The sequence below is a fragment of the Vespula vulgaris genome, chromosome 23 (genome assembly GCF_905475345.1).
Source record: "Vespula vulgaris chromosome 23, iyVesVulg1.1, whole genome shotgun sequence".
NCBI classification, from domain to species: Eukaryota; Metazoa; Arthropoda; class Insecta; order Hymenoptera; family Vespidae; genus Vespula; species Vespula vulgaris.
The window spans coordinates 2255580-2275889 of NC_066608.1; the positions used below are offsets into that span (position 1 = coordinate 2255580).

The window sequence follows — 20310 nt, forward strand, 5'->3', positions numbered from 1 at the left end:
CCTTTTCTTTATCTTCTGATCTATCTAAACTGTCGAATGCTACGTAAAAATGCATTACCATTACGATTATGACAATGATTCTTCGATAGTCAATTAATGATTCTAGATAAACAAGAAAAAAAAAAAGAAGAAGAAGATTAAAAAAGAAAAAAAAAACATTAAAATTTTTCTCTATCGTTAAATAAGAAATTAATTAATATAATTCGAGAATATCGATTAAGTTCGTCGTTCGCTTAAAAAATTCATTGTCCCCCTTAACGAGCTTTACTTAGCAAATATTAAAAGAGTATCCGTCCTAGAACGATCTAATATTCTATCGGATAATTGTATCATCTCATAAAAGGCATTAAATTTGAATATTTGACATTGTCGATAGAGTACTTTTAAAAAAATAATATATTTCCTTAAGTGAGATATTAGCTTCAATTTTTTTTCTTCTCTATCTCTCTTTCTCTCTTTTTCTTTTTCTTTTTTCTTTTTTGATCTTCATCTTTCACAACCCATCGTAACACTCACCCTCCATTGTTAGCCCTTCCTTCTTACCCTTATTCTTGGATCGATGATAAGACCGCAGAACTTTCTCGCGATAGCAGATACTTTAATTGTCTGACGAACTTTCATTTTTCATTTTTTTTCCACCCTCCCTTCCTCCAGTCTTTTTTCTCTTGTTTTTTGTTTCTTTTTTTTTTCTTTTTTCTCAAGATGATAAGAAAAGGGAGAATTCGTCCGCTTGGATAAATTGGAAAGAGAAAAGTATGTCATCCGAAAGGCAATGAAAAATTTTGACGGGAGAAGAGTTGTAAAAAACGAGTAAAAAGATTTTTCAACTTACGAAAAAATAGATTGAACGAGCTATTGAGAAAAGAGTGCGTGCGTGCGTGTGTGTGTGAGAAAGAAAGAGAAAGAAAGAGAGAAAAAGAGATGAGGCTATGGAAAATACTTTACACGCATAAAAATCCTATCGAATCTTTACCTTTCACTGATGTCATTGTCTTCAGGGATTAAAAAAAAAAAATAAGAAAAAAGGAAAGAGAAAAAAAAGGAGAGGACAAGAAAAAAATCGTCGTGAAATGAAAACGATGAATATGCAAAAGCAAGAATGCAAATGCTACTACTAAAGTGGATTATTATCGTAAAGTTATATTATCCTAGACACTAATCGATGTTAAAAAGTTCCTTTTTGAAAATTCATAAACTACTTAGAGATGTTACATCCTGGCTTCATTGAGAGTTTACTTCGAAAAAGAAAATTTTAAGTTAAATTTTGATAATCAATTCTCAAATGTAAATTTCATTGAATTTTATCACTCATAGATGAAACTGTTTTTTTATTTAATCGTGAAAACAAATTGTAAGGTTTATTTCGGTTATATTTCTTTCTTTTTCTTTTTCTTTTTTTTTTTATACGTGTATTGGACGCAAAAAAAAATCGTTGCTCTTGAAGCAAAACAGAATTTCCTTTCTGAATTTGAAAAATAAACGATATCGCTGGTATTTTCATCTTCCTGGGATATCGTTCGTCCTCAGATATAATACATTTTCTCCGTAATACTTTGAACAATTTTCTCTCTACGGTGATTCGCGTTGTCCACGTTGTCATATCTCGAAACGACGAAACATCGAGAATTGTATCCCTTAAAATTTGGACGACATTTTTCATTTTTCGAGTTGACGTTTTCTTCCGATATCATTTCGCGATATTATTTATTAACCTAAAATCTTTTTCCTTTTTTCCTTTATTTTTCTACCCAAGATTTTTCAACATACACGTTCTTTATCGATCTACTGAAAAAAAAGAAAAAAACAAATAATAATAAAAAGAAAGAATGAAAATCAGTAATTAGTTTAATTAGAGATCGTAGATATTTTCTAGAAAAAAAAAAGAAAAATTTCAATTAACGAAATCATAAAACATACATTGAAAGAATACAAATTGTGATATTTCAAGATAATTACGTATCGATTTGCAATAATAATATCAAGAAAATAAAGAAAACAAAAATTAAGAGAGTTATTAGTCTATTTAAGAGTCTATTGTCGATATTTCGTAAAGGAAAAACAAGAAAAGTCTAATTAATGAATTTATAATTAAAATATATATTGAAAGAACAAAGTTTATATATATATACACACACACATATCTATAACATATAAATATATATATATATTATAACTATATTCGGTATACAGAAAATCAATTAATATACGATTGCCTCTTGAGAGCAACTTCCTCTTGGTACTTGACGCTGAATTGGGACGAATTCACGAAAATTCGTGTCATTGGCCAAAGGTGGTTCTATCGTTTTCTCTCTTTTTTTCCCCTTTTTCTTTTTTTTTTACTTTTTCGCTTGGCAATATGCAGAGAAAGAGAAACGGAAAAGAGATAAAATGTGAGAGATAGAAAAGGGTAGATGGAGATTGAGAGAGAAAGAAAAAGAGAAAAAGAGAGAAAGAAAGAAAGAAAGAAAGAAAGAAAGAAAGAGATAGAGATAAAAAGAGAAGGATTACGAGAAAGAGAGAAAGAGAGAAAAAGATAGATAGACGTAAAGATAGATAAAGAGAGAGAGAAAGAGAGAGAAGTGCCCTCGAGTGTCGCTGCGAACCGAGGCGAACACCTTTAACGTAGAATTTTCTTTCGCGTTTCAACCCTTTTCAGAGTCATCGACCCTACGATTATTTTCTTGCAAGGTGGTACGTTCAATGGCCAAAAGGAAGGTCTGTAGGTCTGTCGGTCTGTCGGTCGGTCGGTCGAACGGATGGACAGACAGACAGACGGTCGGTCGGTCGGTCGGTCGGTCTGTCTGTCGGTCTGTCGGTCGGTTCTTGGTCGGTCCTGTCTTCTTTTCTCCTCTCCTCCTTTGAATGGGGTGTCCCACTAACGATGGAGTTAGAGTAGTGCCGTTCTTCGTGTTCCGCTCGTTAAATTTTTGCAGGTACTTCAGTTCCTTCAGTTCCTTCAGGTCGGTCTTACACCTGATGATACCTGGATATCATCTGTGTAGGATTTTCTTTATCTTTTTTTCTTCCTTTTCTTCTTCTTTTCTTTTTTTTGTTATTTCTTTTTTACTATTTCGTTTTTTTTTCTGTTTTTTTTTTTCGTGAATATCAAATTAAAGGAGAAATAAAAGACAGGGTCCTCGTCATTAACGCAAAGAAAATCTTTCCTTTCGTTAGGGTGCGATCGTTTTCCTTTTATTTCGATAATGAATGAACTTTTCATTCGTTTTATGTCAAGTTTCAATGAATTCAGGATTCCTGACGTAGAGACGTCGGTGCAGTTTAAACGACAGTTTGAACATTTTTCGACTAATACGATAATAAATAATTATTTTTATAGGTAAATTGTTATTCGTAAAGCTTGAATCTAGGTTTATACGTATTATTAAAAATATGTCATAGAGTATATGTATAATTATTTATTGGTACTTTATCGATAATGAAATAATACTAGAATGATTGATATAATTGTCTTACGTGATTGACGGATGGAGTAAAGAAACAAAAAATGGTGATAAAAAAGTCGATCAATAGATTCTTTAAAATTAATTAATTGCATCGATATGTTATGATAATAGAATATGATAATAAAAAAGTATAGTAAATGATAGTACATTAATTATAAATCGTTTTCTTTTATTCGTCTACTCCGCAAAGGAAAGCAAAACGGGTAACTTTTACTTTCGAGCCAAGCAAGAATCAATACTTTTTGGTACTCCTCCTAAATTGCTTCTATTCATCTACGACGTATATACACGTACATATATACATTCATATATTTGTGTATGTGTATGTATTTGTATGCGTATATAAGAGGTATGTACATGTGTACGTTCTCATAAAACACAAGAAATTCTTCTATTTGTTCTTTTCATTTCACACGAATTATTCTCATCGTCTATCGCATAAATGATTCATAGATGTTGCAATACACAATGATAGTATTTTGTACTCTCCCTAAAAAAAGATTTATAATTTACACGTATCACATCCCGACAGATTGGATACGTATTGTAAAAATATCGTAAGTCGATACGTGTCCAAATGTTTTATCGTCTCTTTCTTTCTTTCTTTCTTTCTTTTTTTATTTCTTGATTTTTTTTTTCTTTCCTTTTTTTCTCCCTTCCCTTTTTTTTGCGATACATTCAAGCACTTCGACGTTTCCAACGGACCACTCGATTTATTAATCATTCCAATCTGTTCAATCATCCTGTTCGATTCGAATAATAATCGGCTTTCCGTGTACTATGCAAAATATATGAAGAATTTGAATGTTTTATAGAAAAGTGCCTTTGCATTTGGCAATAGTTACATATATATATATGTATAATTCGTATTACGAGTTGGATTTATTTGATTAGGAATAACTAATCATCGAAACTTATCGTACGATTTCATAGGATTTCTTTATCGAAATTAAAATATGCAAAAAGACATTCTCTCATTTATTTATCTAACTATCTATCTATCTCTTTTATTAGCAATTAGAAACCTTCTAAGAGGAAAACTTCTAATTGAATGAATGCCTTAAGTATTTGAACATAAACGTGCTTTGCAGAAGCCAGTTTCGCATATGCCACGTAAATTCCAAATCTATATCAAGTGTTCCCGATATCGATTTCTACTTTAAGTGCCACCGACGAACATTCGAGTAGGATACTCAACGAATGTGTAAACCATCCTACATTGTTGGCATATTTTATAAACGTCAAAAGTATCCTTCTGGAATAAATAGTATTTCTATTTATTTCGAAATATTTTGAAATATCATACTTACGTGTGTGTGTGTGTGTGCGTTCATATTTTTTTCGTTTTCCAATTTTTTTTTTTTTTTTCTTCAGTTTATATAAATATAAGTTATAATTAGTTTCTTATAATTACACCGACGCAAGTAATAAAAATCAAATTAAAAATCATGTTTTATTTATTGTTTTCTTTTTAAAGCATTTTAATTATAAGTTCTGAAGATTATAATTATATCTATTAATTGGGTATTCGTATAATTCTACTACCCTACATATAACTTATACTTGAGAAACGCATTTATTATTAACTTCTATATATTCCACAATTTTCTCTATACGAAATAGAAAGTATGTAATATGTAATTAGTATACTTTTTCCAAAGATAAATTCTCCTATATTCTATACGATTCTAAACTATCTCTATTTCGTCTGAAAAGGATGATCGATTAATTATTTTCTATCAAAAAAAAAAAAAAAACAAAAAAATATTTACAATTATCTGTTTAAGAAGAAAAAAGAACAAAAAAAAGAGAGAGAGAGAGAGAGAGAGAGAAGAAAGTGGAAAAGAAAAAGATAAAAAACAATTAGACCAGTTGTTCGTCGAAACGTTAAATTCTCTCTCCTTTTGTGCCTGTTTTTAATTCTCGAAGAGAGAAAAAGGCGCATCACCTAGCATTTGGCTCTTAGCTTCGATCAATCCGATTAGAAATAGCTGATTAATCAATACGCTTGGATAGACAGAGAAAGAGATAGAGAAAGAAAGAAAAAGGGGTAGGGGGATTTCGTCAATCTATAAAACTATCTCTTCCTCGAGCAATACTTTCGAGCAGGAAAAAGATTCGGCTCGTTGATAAGATTCGTCCTAAAATGGAAAGTCGTTGAGAAATGGTGAGAGAATAAAAAACAAAACAAAAAAATAGAAAAAAAAAGATCTATGATCCTTTTACAACGTTAATTAATTACGCCACCTATTTTTCTTTTTTGTTTTCTTTTTTTTTTTTTTTCTTTCTTTCCATTTTGTAATCTTTCTCTCTAATACATGGCGTTTCACTTTTTTTACTCGCTTTCAATTACACGATGATGTAACATACCGTGTTTCTTTTCTTACATAAAACAAATGCAGTGATACGACGAGTGATCGATCTCTTATAATTTCTAATAAATCCTTTTCACTCGCACTTATTTACTGTTATTAAATCATTAGTCATATCCCGTGGAATTTATTTTCTAGACAGATGATTCGGGTAATGATGATGATGATGATGATGATGATGATGATGATGATGACGACGACGGTGATTTTATCGCGACGTCCTTTCGTTAAAGCAAAAAGAATTAGCTTCCGTTTCAATTTCGTCACGTCCAACACACAAAGATTACTCGTAGATTTCTCTAGTCCGGAACTGAGATCTCATTACGATTCCACGCGTGTGTTTGGACTGGATAGAAAGATAAGAGGAAGGACACTGATCCAAAAGCAATACGAACGACAAAATGATCAGTTCGTAATACCTCATCTGAGATCTTCTTTTTTCTTTCTCTTTTTTTCTCTTTGTCCCTTTTTTCTTTTTTTTTGGATCAAATCGTTACGAAAGAAGGAAGAAAGGAAGGAAGGAAGGAAGGAATTAACGTTTCATACGATTTATGTAAACTCAATCGATCGTTTTCTCATGATCTGTGCTAATCAGGTATTTTTTTTTCCATTTTTGAAAAAAAAGAGAGATCTGATTAATCCTTGATATATTCTAAAATATCCTGTAACAATAATTCGTCTTCGATTTTATCGTTAAAAAAAAAAGAATAAAAGAAAATAAAAGGAAAAAAAAATCGAAATGAATTTTGTCAGGACACTTTTTTAAAGCTCGCCATTTGCAATTCTATTACATATTCCCACTAATCGGGACAAACATCGGACAAACTCGAAGTCGAAATCGATCGATTTAGAATTTTCGTCGATATATCGTATTTGGCAACATTCGAGACACGAGCGGATCTGTCTAAGCGGAATCTTTTATCACGGCCTTCGTTACCAAAATGCCGACGGGTTTATTTGCTCTCCTCTTTTCTTTATCCGCTTTTGATTCATAGCTCGATCTCGTGGAGCATTACGTGCCACGAATATTCTTTTGAGAAAGACATTTTCACGAAAGCAATTTTACTAAAAATCCATTCGCCTTTTTGCATCATTGTTTTCAAAAAAAAAAAAAAAAAAAAAAAGGAAAAAGAAATGAAAACAAACAAATAGAAGAAAAAATAGAAAAGAAAGAAAAGAAAAATTCTATCGAAATATCAATCAAAAATGAATATTAATTCGATATTTTAGAAAGAGAAAGAGAGAGAAAAAAACACGACGATTTTTCTTCATAAATTAATTGCGATCCTCATTACGCTGTGTCTTTCGTTATGAAAACTTTATGGAAATTAATTGAAGATGAAGTCATGGTGTCGAACAAAAAAAAAAAAAAAGAAAAAAAGACTCGCTGATTTCGTCATAAATAAATTGCGATCCATTACGTTTTCTCTTTCGTCGTGAAAACTTTATGAAAGTCAATGGAAGATGGTTTCGAAAAAAAATAGAAAAAAAAACTTGACGATTCCGTCATAAATAAATCGCGACTCGTTACGTTATCTCCAGTTATAAAAACTTCATCATGTCGAAAAACTTTATTGAAGCCGATTGAAGATGGATTCGTGATTTCGGGAAAAAAAATAAATAAATAAAAAAATGGAAAAAGCACCGACAGATTTTTTTACATAAACAAATACTTTAGCTTTACGTTATCTTTCGTTATAAAAAATAAACTCATAGGAGCCTCGATTAACGATTGATCCGTTATTTCGATTTTGAAAAAAAATTCGACGATTTCATCATAAATGAATTGCGATTCGTCACGATGAATGACAAACGCCACTCGTTCAATTCAAACTATTCGAATTTCATTCGAACTCGAAATTTCCTATATATATATATATATATATATATATATATATATATATGCACACACGTATGAAAGTCGGTCGAAGTCTAAAGTTCGTGAATGAAATTTCGTCTTTAGAGAGGATTCTCGACGATATCATAAAAAGGTACGAATTTGTCGTTCAATACCACCTAGGTACCGCTCGAACGATGGCAACGGTTCGCCATGACGTTTTAGAATATTCTTTCGAATTTTATGAAAACGAAATAATCTTGGAAAATCGTTTGCTCGATATTGTCAACATATCTGAATGTAAAATTCTTTCTTTTTTTTTTTTTTTTTTTTTTTAACAATAGTTATATATCTTTGAACAAGGACGAAATACGTAGTTTAAAAAAAGAAAAGAATGTATACGGAAAAAAATAAATAAATAAATAAATGTCTTCGATTACTACGAGTTATTAAAAAAACTAAATACATTATAAAATTCTTTTAGTATTCATATCTACGACAGAAAAAAAAGGTATGTAAATTTATTGAATCCTGATAAAAAAAAAAGAAAGAAGAAGAAGGGAAGAAAAGAAAGAAAGGAAAAGAAGAAAAAGAATAAAAGGAAAAAAAAAAGGGAAAAAATTCGAAAGAGTTGACGGAAAAAATGTCTTACTACTTGAAGCTAAATAGCCATGAAAATCCATAGTGACGTAAAACGGAGATAGGCACGAGGAATAGTCATCAATCACGTTGATTCACGGGCGAATATTTCTGACGATCCTTATCCTCTAAAGGATAATCCTAACGGATATTCTTCTGAAAATGAAATTTTTCATTCGTACCACCTGCGAAATATCCGTTGAATTTACCGAAAAATGCGTGTATCATTCGTATATTGACATACCTACTACATACATATATACATATACGTACATATATATATATATAATATGTAAATATATTATGTATATATACATACATATATGTACATCCTAATACATACATATATATATATATATATGTATGTATGTATGTATATATATGTTAACATTCATGTAAAAGAAGAATTCCTATAAAATAGCATAGGATATTATTATCCTTTTCTCAGATCGATGAGGCGTCAGGAATGGCGTAAAAAGAGAAAGAGTAGACTGAGAGGAAGAAAGAAGGGAGGAGTTAGTAGACGAGTTCATTTTATATCACCGTGATTTACGAGGCTTCCTTCATAATAAAATAGCTACGAGAAAGAACTTGGAGTTACCACATTTCGCCATCTTCCATTCTCATTCCTCCTGTATACTTCTAAAAGGAAATCGTTTAACCTCGATGTTGAATATTTCTGACCTTATAAAAAAAAGACAAATAAAAGAAAAAAAAAAAAAAGAAATGAAAATAAGAAAATCGAAGGCAGTTCGTAGGTACCTAGCAATGGATGGTATCCTTGCATCAAAAGTTTTATTCTTATACCACTACGTGTTCGGCTAGTGAACTCGTAAATGGTAAACGTGTGATGAAATTTTTACAAGCACACACGCATACATATACAAACTCACTTACACACAAACTCATCCACATATAAGTTCGACATTATGTATATGTATTAGGGATTATATCTTATGAATTTTTATCTACTTTAATTTTATTTTTTTTTTTTTATGTATTTCATAAATACAAATCTAGTGAGAGGATCATTCTCATGAAAATGGAGTTTGAAAATGAAAGATTTATTATTATTATTATTATTATTATTATTATTATTATTATTATTATTATTATTATTATTATTATTATTATTATTATTATTATCATTATTATTATTATATAATTGTTCTTTTTCGTTTCTTTTCTTTTCTTTTCTTCCTCCCTTTTATTAACTCTCACTGTTCTTTTCATTTCGTTTAGATCGATTATAATCGACATCTGGAAGAATTGCTCGAGCGGACGGAAGACTTGCTCTTGGAAAGTTTGAAGAGAAAAATCCATAACAACGACTTGGAACAACTTGCCAGTTATCATGCTCTCTTAGAAAGAGTGAAGCGTCTTTCAGACGGTAAATTGATTTATTCGTATTTAATAAATGTCTGTAATATTTATAATACTTTTATCATAAAAATTACCGTCGTGTTTTATATATATATATATATATATATATATATAAAATATATATTGATCTTTCGTGAAATTCTAGATGAAAACGATAACACGAGAACAATGGCTTCGGAAACGCAGCTCTTTTTGCGGAAGAGCGACGAATTGTCAAAGCTGGTTTCAAAAATAAAAACTTTGGAACCTTCTTACGAGTTCGCGTTAAAAGAAATCGAGATTAAGTTGGAAGCATTGTCAACGTTCGTAGAAAAAGAGAAATGTTTAAATGCTGGTGGCAAGTTTGAATGGGTCGATAGCGTATTAGTGAAGGTAAGATTTGTCGCTCGAAATGTCTCTTTTGTTCAATAAAAATTATCGCTGTTCGAAGTAAAAAGGAATTTTTTTGTAAATAATAATAACAACAATAAAATTGTTCAGTGTCTTCGTGATGGCACGTGGCTTCTCATCGATCAAGTAAATCTCTGCAGTCCAGCGGTGTTGGACCGACTTAATGGGTTATTAGAACCAAATGGTGTTCTAACCATCGGCGAAAGAGGAGTCGATAATCATGGAAATGTGATCACCATTAAGCCGCATAAAAATTTTCGCTTGTTCTTAACGATGGATCCTCGTTATGGAGAAATTTCCAGGTAGATATTATGGTGCGAACCAAAAGAAGAAAATAAAAAGAAAAGAAAGAAAAGAAAGAAGTTCTATCGAATATCGAAAAAGATTGGAAACGATGTTAATTAAAAGCATTTAATTATATCCCAATATTAACAAATATCGATTATCGAACATAGATAGCTCCATTAAATTCCTTGAAATATGATTCTATTTTTGTAATTTATATTATAGCATAACGATAAAAATTAATTAAGATTATCATGTTTCGTCGATTGATCTAATGTTTTCTATATATATGTATGTGTATATTGATTTTTTTTCAGGGCAATGCGTAATCGTGGTGTAGAAATTTACATGATTGGTCCAAAAGAAAATATTCATTACGATCGAATGGATTTGAAATCGATGTTACATCATTATGGAATAACTAAGTGTCATCATCAAAGAGCTTTAGTTGAGATATACGAAAGAATGTCGAAAGAAATCGTTACGATCGATAAACTCAATATAGTTGACCTAATGCATTCCGCATTTCTGGTTGCTCGTCGACTTACTCGCGGTTTTCCCTCAAGGCAGGCAATTAGAATCGCGTGCATTGACGTGTACATCAAAGCCAGGTCAACGAGGACGCCAGAAATAAAAGAATTTTTGGTCTCCGTAATCGAGGAAATTATTGATGCTTTCATAATAAGCAATAGTAATAATAATTTTGTTGATCTTGATGCAGCTACTTGGAGCATTAGAAATATACAAGAAAATACTAAACTAACGATTATCAGACAGGAAGGTCTTCTATTAAAATCAGCCATTGAGATATATAAATCTAATCCCATGAAAAATGATTTAACACCGACGTCGAGTTGTTGGAACGATATGGTCGATTTAATGGCGAATAAAAAATTGGAAATGTTAAACGTTGACGTTAAACAAGTCTTACCTTATTTATTGATAGATCTTTATGAAAGATCTACGTTGACCGACGTTGAGATCAGAAATTTGTGGTTCTCCAAAATGTTGACCAAAGAAAAAAATACTCTTCTAATGGATCTTGCGAGAAAGAACAATTTATTGGCGGATGAAGTTTTGTCATTTAACTTTCATATAGCCAAGAGATCTTTACCTTGGGATCTTGCATTTTTACCAGGGATTGCGGTTAACGACACAAACGATGAAGTAATGAATGACGCTAATAAACTAGCTTTACTGTTATATTTGCGAACTATGATCATTATAGATGATACGATCTTGGATGAAAGTTTAGTTGATGAGAAAGAGAAAACAATGTCTGTGAAGCAATACTCCAATGCAATATATCATAGTAAGTATGGATTTGTAAATAGAATATATATAAATATACATGCATACATACATACATACATACATATATACATATATATATGTATGTATGTATGTATGTGTTAACAATTATGAAAGTGGTCTAAATCAACGTTTTCACACATGCATTTCTTTTTCTCTTTTTTTGGTCACACGCTATTTTTTTCTTTTTTTCTTTTTTTCTAAGTCTGTTAATTACATGAAAGAATTATGTTTCAAGAATAAATATATTTACTTTAAACGTCAAACTGTCTCAAAGTGAAAAATATATATGATTTACGTCGCATTCATAATCACTTTCTTTTTTCAGATAAACTTACGTCGAACATAAAGAACCAACCGCTTCTAACTGATTATGTAAAATTGGTTTATCAAACAAATACGTGCATTCATTCACTACTCAGAGATAATGCTTTGTTAATAAATAACGAAGCTTATGTGGAATTCAGACAAGGTTTGAAATATTGCAACAGATTTCTTCAATTGGGTGAAACGACTTTGATAAATAAATCCGAAAGACAAATAATAAATCTTGAAGAAATGACTCTGTTATTAAGAGTATATTACAGATGGTTGATTAAATTTGTATATAAATTATATCGAGTTTGTAAAACGGATTCCACGATATCTGAGATAACGATTAACGAAATGAACAATTTTTTCGTTATGGTGAATGAAATAAATCATTTGTTATTGTCGACCCATGATCCGTTTAAAAAAATAACGAAACTTATAAAAAAGCATTTAATATTGCCCTTACCACATATTTCTGAGACGTCGATGAGCGTACACGTAAAGATAAGAAAAACATTAAAAAGTTTTTTACCATGGGACGATGGTACTAATGATCAGTCTATAAAAAAAGAGCTTAAGATAATATCTATTCAAACGAACGATGCAATAACGATGCGTTATCAGATGATATCTTTGTGGACTAAAATTTATTCTAATCCGATATCAGATAATTCTGTTTTACAGGGAATATCCGAAATCGAAGAATTTTGCGAATCGAATCATTTCAATCTAAATACGCCAATGGAAGTATCCATGGTTTTAGAAAAAATCAATTCTATCGATCCAAAAGAATTGATCAAGATGTCTTCAAATATACAATTGTGGCCAATTTACGAATACTTATTTTTATTACTAGCACATAGCTCTTATAGACAAGTTTGTGAAAACACGACGAACAATGATACCTCCTTAGAAAATTTGTTAGAAAGTTTTGCCAAAGTACCCAGCATACCTGCCAATTTGATTGCCATATTATCTACGATATTTTCTAACGAGACAGACTCGAATCAACGAATGTTATTGATGCCTGAATTATGCGTCCTCTTATCTCAATTTACTCAGAACAGTTATGCTGTAAAGGATTCTAAAATGCTTTTACATTGGAATGGTATAAGTAACGATGATGTAGAAACGTCTATTGTCATTTATGATGTTCCTAAGGTAAAGTAATAATATAATATCTAATATATATCTATAGATATATACATGTAGATATCTAGTAATAGTATCAAAATATAATTTTATATTAAAATAATTCATAATAAATTCTTATATATCTACATTTTTATATTTAGACAAATCAACACGTCGGTGGAACTATATTGATGAATTTAATACTCGAATTGATATTGCAAAGAACAGAACAACGTAAAGAAGATAGAATTCTTGCTGCAACGACATTAGGCACGTACACGTCTCGTACTGAACAATTAAATAATTTGAACGATATATTGTGGCACAACAGCGTTAGTTTAACATCAAAATGTTACAATTGTACCAACAATGATTTTGCTATAATGAAATTTTATTTGAATTTGTATATGTCTGCTGTAGAAGACATGTACTCTGAAAATGATGTTGAAAAATTAATCGTTTCTACGATTGAAAAGCAAGGGAACCAGAAAAAGAATGAAATAGAAAGCACATATTTGAACGAATATCTAAAACCTATAGACGAATTACGTGAAATAAGAAAGAAATTTAGGAACGTAGATATGAATGACGATGTTGTCGAAAGAGGAAGAACATGGATATTAATTGGATACTTGGAACTTTTGATATTTGGAAATTTGGGTTATATCGATCCTGTACATAAGATTAGTTTGAAACTAAAATGTCTAGAAGAAGATATCGAAGATTGTAAGACAGCGATATATATAAATTCGTTGCAGTCTCATATTTTGAAAACGTCTAACGAAAACGTTCATCCTCGATATTTAGCGATGAGAAAATATTTAGAGACGGTATCCAAAGAAAAAGATAATCTGAAACTTTCAAAAGCTTTCCGACCATCATCGACAGACTTTACGATGTTGAGTAAAGACGTTATGAATTTTAGAAATACAATTACGTCTTACGAAATAATATACAAACACATCGATCGTTTAACATTTGCTATAAATATGATTGAAGAAAATCCATCGAAAGAATCTATCAAAATTGCTGAGGATGCATTAAGAGAAGGAGAAACGTGGTACTTATCGGTACAACGTTTTGCAGAGCAAATAGAGATTAAATATTATTCTTTTTATCCTGACATAGTCCTTCCTTTACTCGTATCATTGATACATTTAAAGCAAGGTATTTCCCTTTTAATTAATGAAACGGAAAAAGGAATAACTTCTATCATAGCAGATTCTAAAAAAGGCAACTTAGAGAAATTAATTTATAACATGATTCGTTATCCAACTATTGGATCGGGACAAGAGAATTTATTAAATTTAGTTAATACGTGTACATCAAATTATACCAAACTCGTCATTAGTAAAAGCTTACGTTTAGAAGATAGTTCGGTCTCTGTTAAAGAACAATTCCGTATCGTTAAATGCGCCTTGTACGAATTATATAATTATATCGTATTAAACAGAGATTTGTCAAAAGATCATTGGGAATTATTGAACGAATCGTTGAAACAACTTGTGACCATATGGAAACAACAGCAAGAGGAAACTGAAAAACGAGCAGCGGAAAAAGAATGTCTTTACAAGAATAAATCTCTTCCGACAAATAATGACGATGACGAAGATCTTATTTCCGAACTTGAACAGTTCTTTCCAACTTATCGAGAGAGGGATTTCGGTGACATAGAAAATGCTATGGAAATGAATTTAGAAGAAACTGTTACATCCACGGAATTAAAAGAATCCTATAACGATATCATTTCGTACGACGATATTAAAGAAATTCAACAAATTCATTCTACAATCGTTACGTCTTTCGTAAAGTGCGAATGGATATTCCGTGAAAACGATAACGTAGAACCTAATTACATTCGTCCTTTGTTACAACGATACGAAATAGCACATCTGTTGTTAAAGAATATTAAATTCAATCTAAATGAAAATTTCACATCAAAGTTATATAACAGTTTACATATGTTAGTGTCGCAATCATTGCAGACTACTGAAAATGAAAGTACCCAACAAATGATGTTCAATATGATCAAAGCGTATAAAAAATCTTATGATTTTTATAAAGATTCTAATATTCAAGAAGTAAAGCAATGTTTGCCATTGTGTGAATGTATTCTAACTAGGATCAATGAATTTTTACAACAATGGTCCGAACATCCTACTTTGAAATCGATAAAAAGTATTATTGAAAGAATTTATGGTTTCCCAGTTACGTCTCCTGTTGCAAGATTTTTAACAGGTTTAGAATTATTACTAGTAAAGTTACATCAGTGGGAAGAAAATGCTCATAGCGGGGTTACCTTGTCGAATGATATTTTAACATTGACGCAACAAATTATTTCATGGAGAAAACTTGAATTAACTTGTTGGAAGAGTTGTCTCGATACAGCCTTTGAAAATTTACGATCACAAACATCCAAATGGTGGTTTTATCTCTATGCATTAATCGAGAGTTATGTATTTAAGTCTGTATCTATGGTGACATCGTCGAATATCATCAAAGAAAATGAATCTATCGATAAAAAGAAATTGATTGAATTATTAGAACGATTTATCAATGAATCGCCTCTCGCTGAATTTGAAACAAGACTTGATTTATTATTAACGTTTCATTGTCACGTACTCTACTTTCAGCCTTCTGTTGAAAAGGAAGATCTTCTAGCTATATTATGGAACATTCATAATTATTATAAACAATTTGTACAAGATGTAAATACGAAAATCCAAGGGTTTAAAGCACCTATTGAAAAAAAGTTAAAGGATTTTGTTAAAATCGCACGTTGGAACGATATAAGTTATTGGTCTGTTAAAGAAACTGTTGAAAAGACCCATAGAACATTGCATAAGTTTGTAAAGGAATATGAAAATAGTTTGAAGCAAAATGTTCTTTCTTGCTTGACTGTAACTGCTGAAAGTTCTAATGCGAATTTAGGAAACGATTGTAAAGGTGATAATGCTCAAAAAGAATATATAATAAATCCAAACGACTTTATCATTTCTGAGACTATAACGAAAGGTATTAATACTCAGAATATAAAGTTTAAATTAGAATCGAAAAATATTAATAATCCGGATATGAGATATGAATTTGTATCGAGCGTAGGAAAACTTTTGGATAAAGCTAAACGTTATTGTAAGGAAATCATTTTAACAAGTTCATATCCTTGTATAAGAATGGATATTGAAAACTTTATACAAGATTACATGGAACAGAGTATTCATTTAAAAAATACTGAGATCGATAGATCATTAACGAAAAGCAAACAAAAATCGCAAGCAAAAAGTATATTGCAACAAAAGAAGATGATATTAGCTAATTATTTCAAAGCTTTGAATCTAATGGGTGTGTCATATCGTACTGGCATATTAACATGGAAAAACAATGTAGATAAAATTATTGATTTTACAATATCTCCATTAGATATCTCTGTAGTAACAAAATATTTCAACTTATCCAAGGTAGATGAACAAATGCTTATACAATGGACAAATTGTGATAAATATTATTATAAATCTATCATCAAATTAAATGCACTTAATGCAATATTAAGAAGTACTACACAAACTGACCTAGGTCAACAGAACATAGAACGCTGTCGTGGTTATTCGAGTCACATAATGTTAATGGCTAATAAGCAAAGATTAATTTTAAGTAAATTATTTAATTACTACAAGCCTCTTCGAGTGCTTCTTATGAATTTATCAGAAATTGATGATATCCATATTGATGTTTCCCAACAATTTCAAAGCAATATTCGAAATATAAAAGAATCAATGATAAATTTGGAGCTTGGTTTTGAACAACTTTTGTTGTACTTGCAATGTTATCCAAACAAGTCGCCATTCGAAATTCAAACTAATATATTCGTTTTAGAAACAAATACATTACCGATATTAGATACTTCCGACAGTAGAATTCTGGATAACATGAAAACTAAATTAAACGAATATTTAATTCTGATAAGAAGAATCGCGAGAATTTTCAACTCCGTTTTTATTTCTACGAAAGTAAAAGATATGACGAACGAAAAAACTTTCGATTTGTATCATTTAAAAGTTTTAGAAGATACTTGCAAAAACATTACTATGTTAAAAATGCAAATAAGTACGTTATTTGATGCTTTCATTTCTACAAACGCTACGCATCCGATTGTAGAAAGTATAACATTTTTACAAACGCAAATTGAATGTAGTATTAATACGTTTAAAGAATTAAAACAATTAACAATAGAAAAAAACAGAGATTCGTGTTCAAACGATGCTGAATGTATTAAACGATGCATAGATAATCTGGTAAAGAATATTTTACTCGTTGTACAAAAAAAATATAAAGCCAATACAAGCGAAGATGATGCACCATGTTTAAACAATGATGATAATGATGACAAAGATGATAAAGATGTAGAGGATGATTTCGAACGGAATAAACTAAAAGAAAAATTAATAGAAGATTTGGAAAAAAATATAGAAGAATTGAAAGTTTCTCACGTATATGAATTGCTTAAAAATCTTTTACTCAGAGTAGGCGAAAAACATGATTATAAAAGGTAAAATATTTATTAAACGAACATCTTTTTTCTTTTCTTTTTTTCAAATAATATTTTATTATATATTTTTAATTATTATTATTTGTTGCAGATTACTCTTGCAATATTTACCAATAATGGAACAATATCTGTTACTAGTACAGTTCTATTTGAATGAACAAATCGCATCTTTTCGAGTTACGTGCAAACTATTGTATTTACAATTGAACGTATTCTTGGATTTAGCTACAAATGGATTCTGTGTTCCCAAAGATTTAGATATGGAAGACTGTGATACGGAAGAGTCTGGAGATAACGTAAAAACAGGTGGAATGGGTTTAGGTGAAGGGGAAGGACAAAAAGATGTATCGGACAGAATTGAAAGCGAAGATCAATTGGAGGATGCGAAACGAGCTGACGAAGAAGAACAGAAATCAGAGGACAAAGATTGTAAAGAAGAGGATAAGGGAATTGAAATGTCTGAGAATTTTGATAGCAAGTTGCAAGATATTGAGAAAGATGAAAATGATGAGAAACAAGAGGATGACGAAGAAGATAAAGATTTAGATAAAGAAATGGGAGAAACCGAGGAAGATGCTGAACGATTGGATAAAGAAATTTGGGGCGATGACGAGGAAGAATCTGAAAATGAAAATAATGAAGCATCAAAAGACGAAGAGGAAGAAAAACGAGGAGAGGGAGAAGAAATTGGTGATAAAGAAATTACTGCGAACGATGGCTCGAATAAGGAAGATCGTGACGATGAAAAGGAACATCACGAGGAGGATAAACAACGTGAAGAAGAAAAGAAAGAAATTAATGAAATAAATGAACCAGAATATAACGATGATCAAATCGATCCTTACCATGGTAAACATCAACCACAACCAGAACCTGAACCATTGGATTTACCAGAAGATATGAATTTGGATGATGATAACGGAAAGGAAGAAGAAGAAGATCATCCTGAGGAAGAAAATCCTTTTGATATAGATGATATGAAGAATTCAAAAACACCGGAAAATGAAAATACAGATCCGATGGAAGAGAAAAACGACCAACAGGAAGAAAAAATTGATTTGGACGATGATTCCAGTGATGATGAAAATAATGACAAAGGAGAGACTGAAAATCAGGATAACGAAGGAAAAATGGATGAAGATGCAGATCCTAAAGGTACTTCGAATGAAACACAAGATACGAATAAGGAAGAAGAAAAGGAGAATGAAGAGACAGAGGAAAAACAAGAATTAGAAGATAAGGTTGCACCTAGTGCTAATGATGCAAGTAAGGAACTTGATGCTGCAGAACAAATTGATAGTAGTAAAGATGGAACTAAAGATAATGTTATACAAGAATCGCAAACGGAACAAAATCAAGAGACACCTACGGAAAGCAGTCAAGACGATAATAAGAATAATGGCGTCGGACAATCGCAATCAGAGAGACAAGAAAGTGGTCATGCAGGTTCGTCTCTTGATGACACTAATACTGTATCCCAGCAAGAAAATAAATCAAAACAGGTAAATAAAAGAAAGAATCTTGGTACGGCCGACGAAAATCGAAGTTTACTTGGCAAAACTGAGCCAGAGAAAAAGAAATTGAAAATGATTAATTCGCAGGAAGAAATATCGGAACAAGAACAAGAGGATCAGTCAGTAAATAAAGATAAAGATGATATCGATATGTGTCAACATATTAAAAACAGTGATCAATTTGATGATTATGCAATGGACGCAGCTACGGAGAATCAAATAAAACAGCAAGCATCGAATATAGAAGATGAAGAAAACAAAGAGAAAGAAAACGAAGAAGAGAGTATGGACGTTGATCTTCATAAAGATGAAAGCGAAGATCTTAATAAAGAGGAGGATATACCTAAACAGAATCCAGAGAAGCTAGCTCAGGATAAAAAAGAACAACATAAGAACGACTCGTCGCAAAAAGGAAATAATACTGAAGTTAATCAAATGGAGACTAATATAGAAATAGAAGGTGATGTTATAGAAACAGTAAAAGTAGAACGTGGAAATGATACAACATTTCATACTAATATGGACGTAGAGAATAACACTATGTTGAATAAATCGGTCGAAACAGCAAGAACAGAAGTTGAAAAAATGTTAAGCGAATGGACTTACGTACCATCCACAGAGGAGGCAACAATTGCTTGGAATTACTTAAGCGCAGTTACTGATTCAGCTGCTCGTGGTTTATCCGAAAAATTAAGACTGGTTTTGGAACCTACAAAAGCGACAAGATTAAAAGGAGATTATAGAACAGGGAGACGTATTAATATGCGAAAAATTATTCCATATATTGCTAGTCAATTTAGAAAAGATAAAATTTGGCTAAGGAGAACGAAACCTTCTAAACGTGATTACCAAATTGTTTTAGCATTAGATGATTCAAGTAGTATGGCTGATAATCATTCCAAAGAACTAGCTTTCGAATCTCTTTCATTAATAAGTAAAGCTATGACATATTTAGAAGTAGGACAACTTTGTGTTATAAGTTTCGGCGAACGTGTAAGTGTTTTACATCCTTTAGGAGAAACATTCACCGAACAAAGTGGTTCCAGGTAAATATAATTCATAATCCGTTCAACGAAACTGATTAGAAAACGTGAATAAAAGCACATGATAATATAATAATATA

General features: G+C 31.0%; 1 protein-coding gene across 1 annotated transcript in view; it reads left to right on the forward strand.

Moving 5' to 3' along the window:
- LOC127071816 (midasin) overlaps positions 1–20310 on the forward strand; it is a 106764-nt gene that overhangs the window by 85822 nt on the left and 632 nt on the right. Inside the window, exons 16-22 of the mRNA XM_051011519.1 lie at positions 9555–9702; positions 9841–10067; positions 10176–10387; positions 10688–11682; positions 12010–13154; positions 13289–17673; positions 17765–20233. Coding sequence (XP_050867476.1) covers positions 9555–9702; positions 9841–10067; positions 10176–10387; positions 10688–11682; positions 12010–13154; positions 13289–17673; positions 17765–20233 — 9581 coding nt within the window. The remainder of the gene's footprint in view (positions 1–9554; positions 9703–9840; positions 10068–10175; positions 10388–10687; positions 11683–12009; positions 13155–13288; positions 17674–17764; positions 20234–20310) is intronic.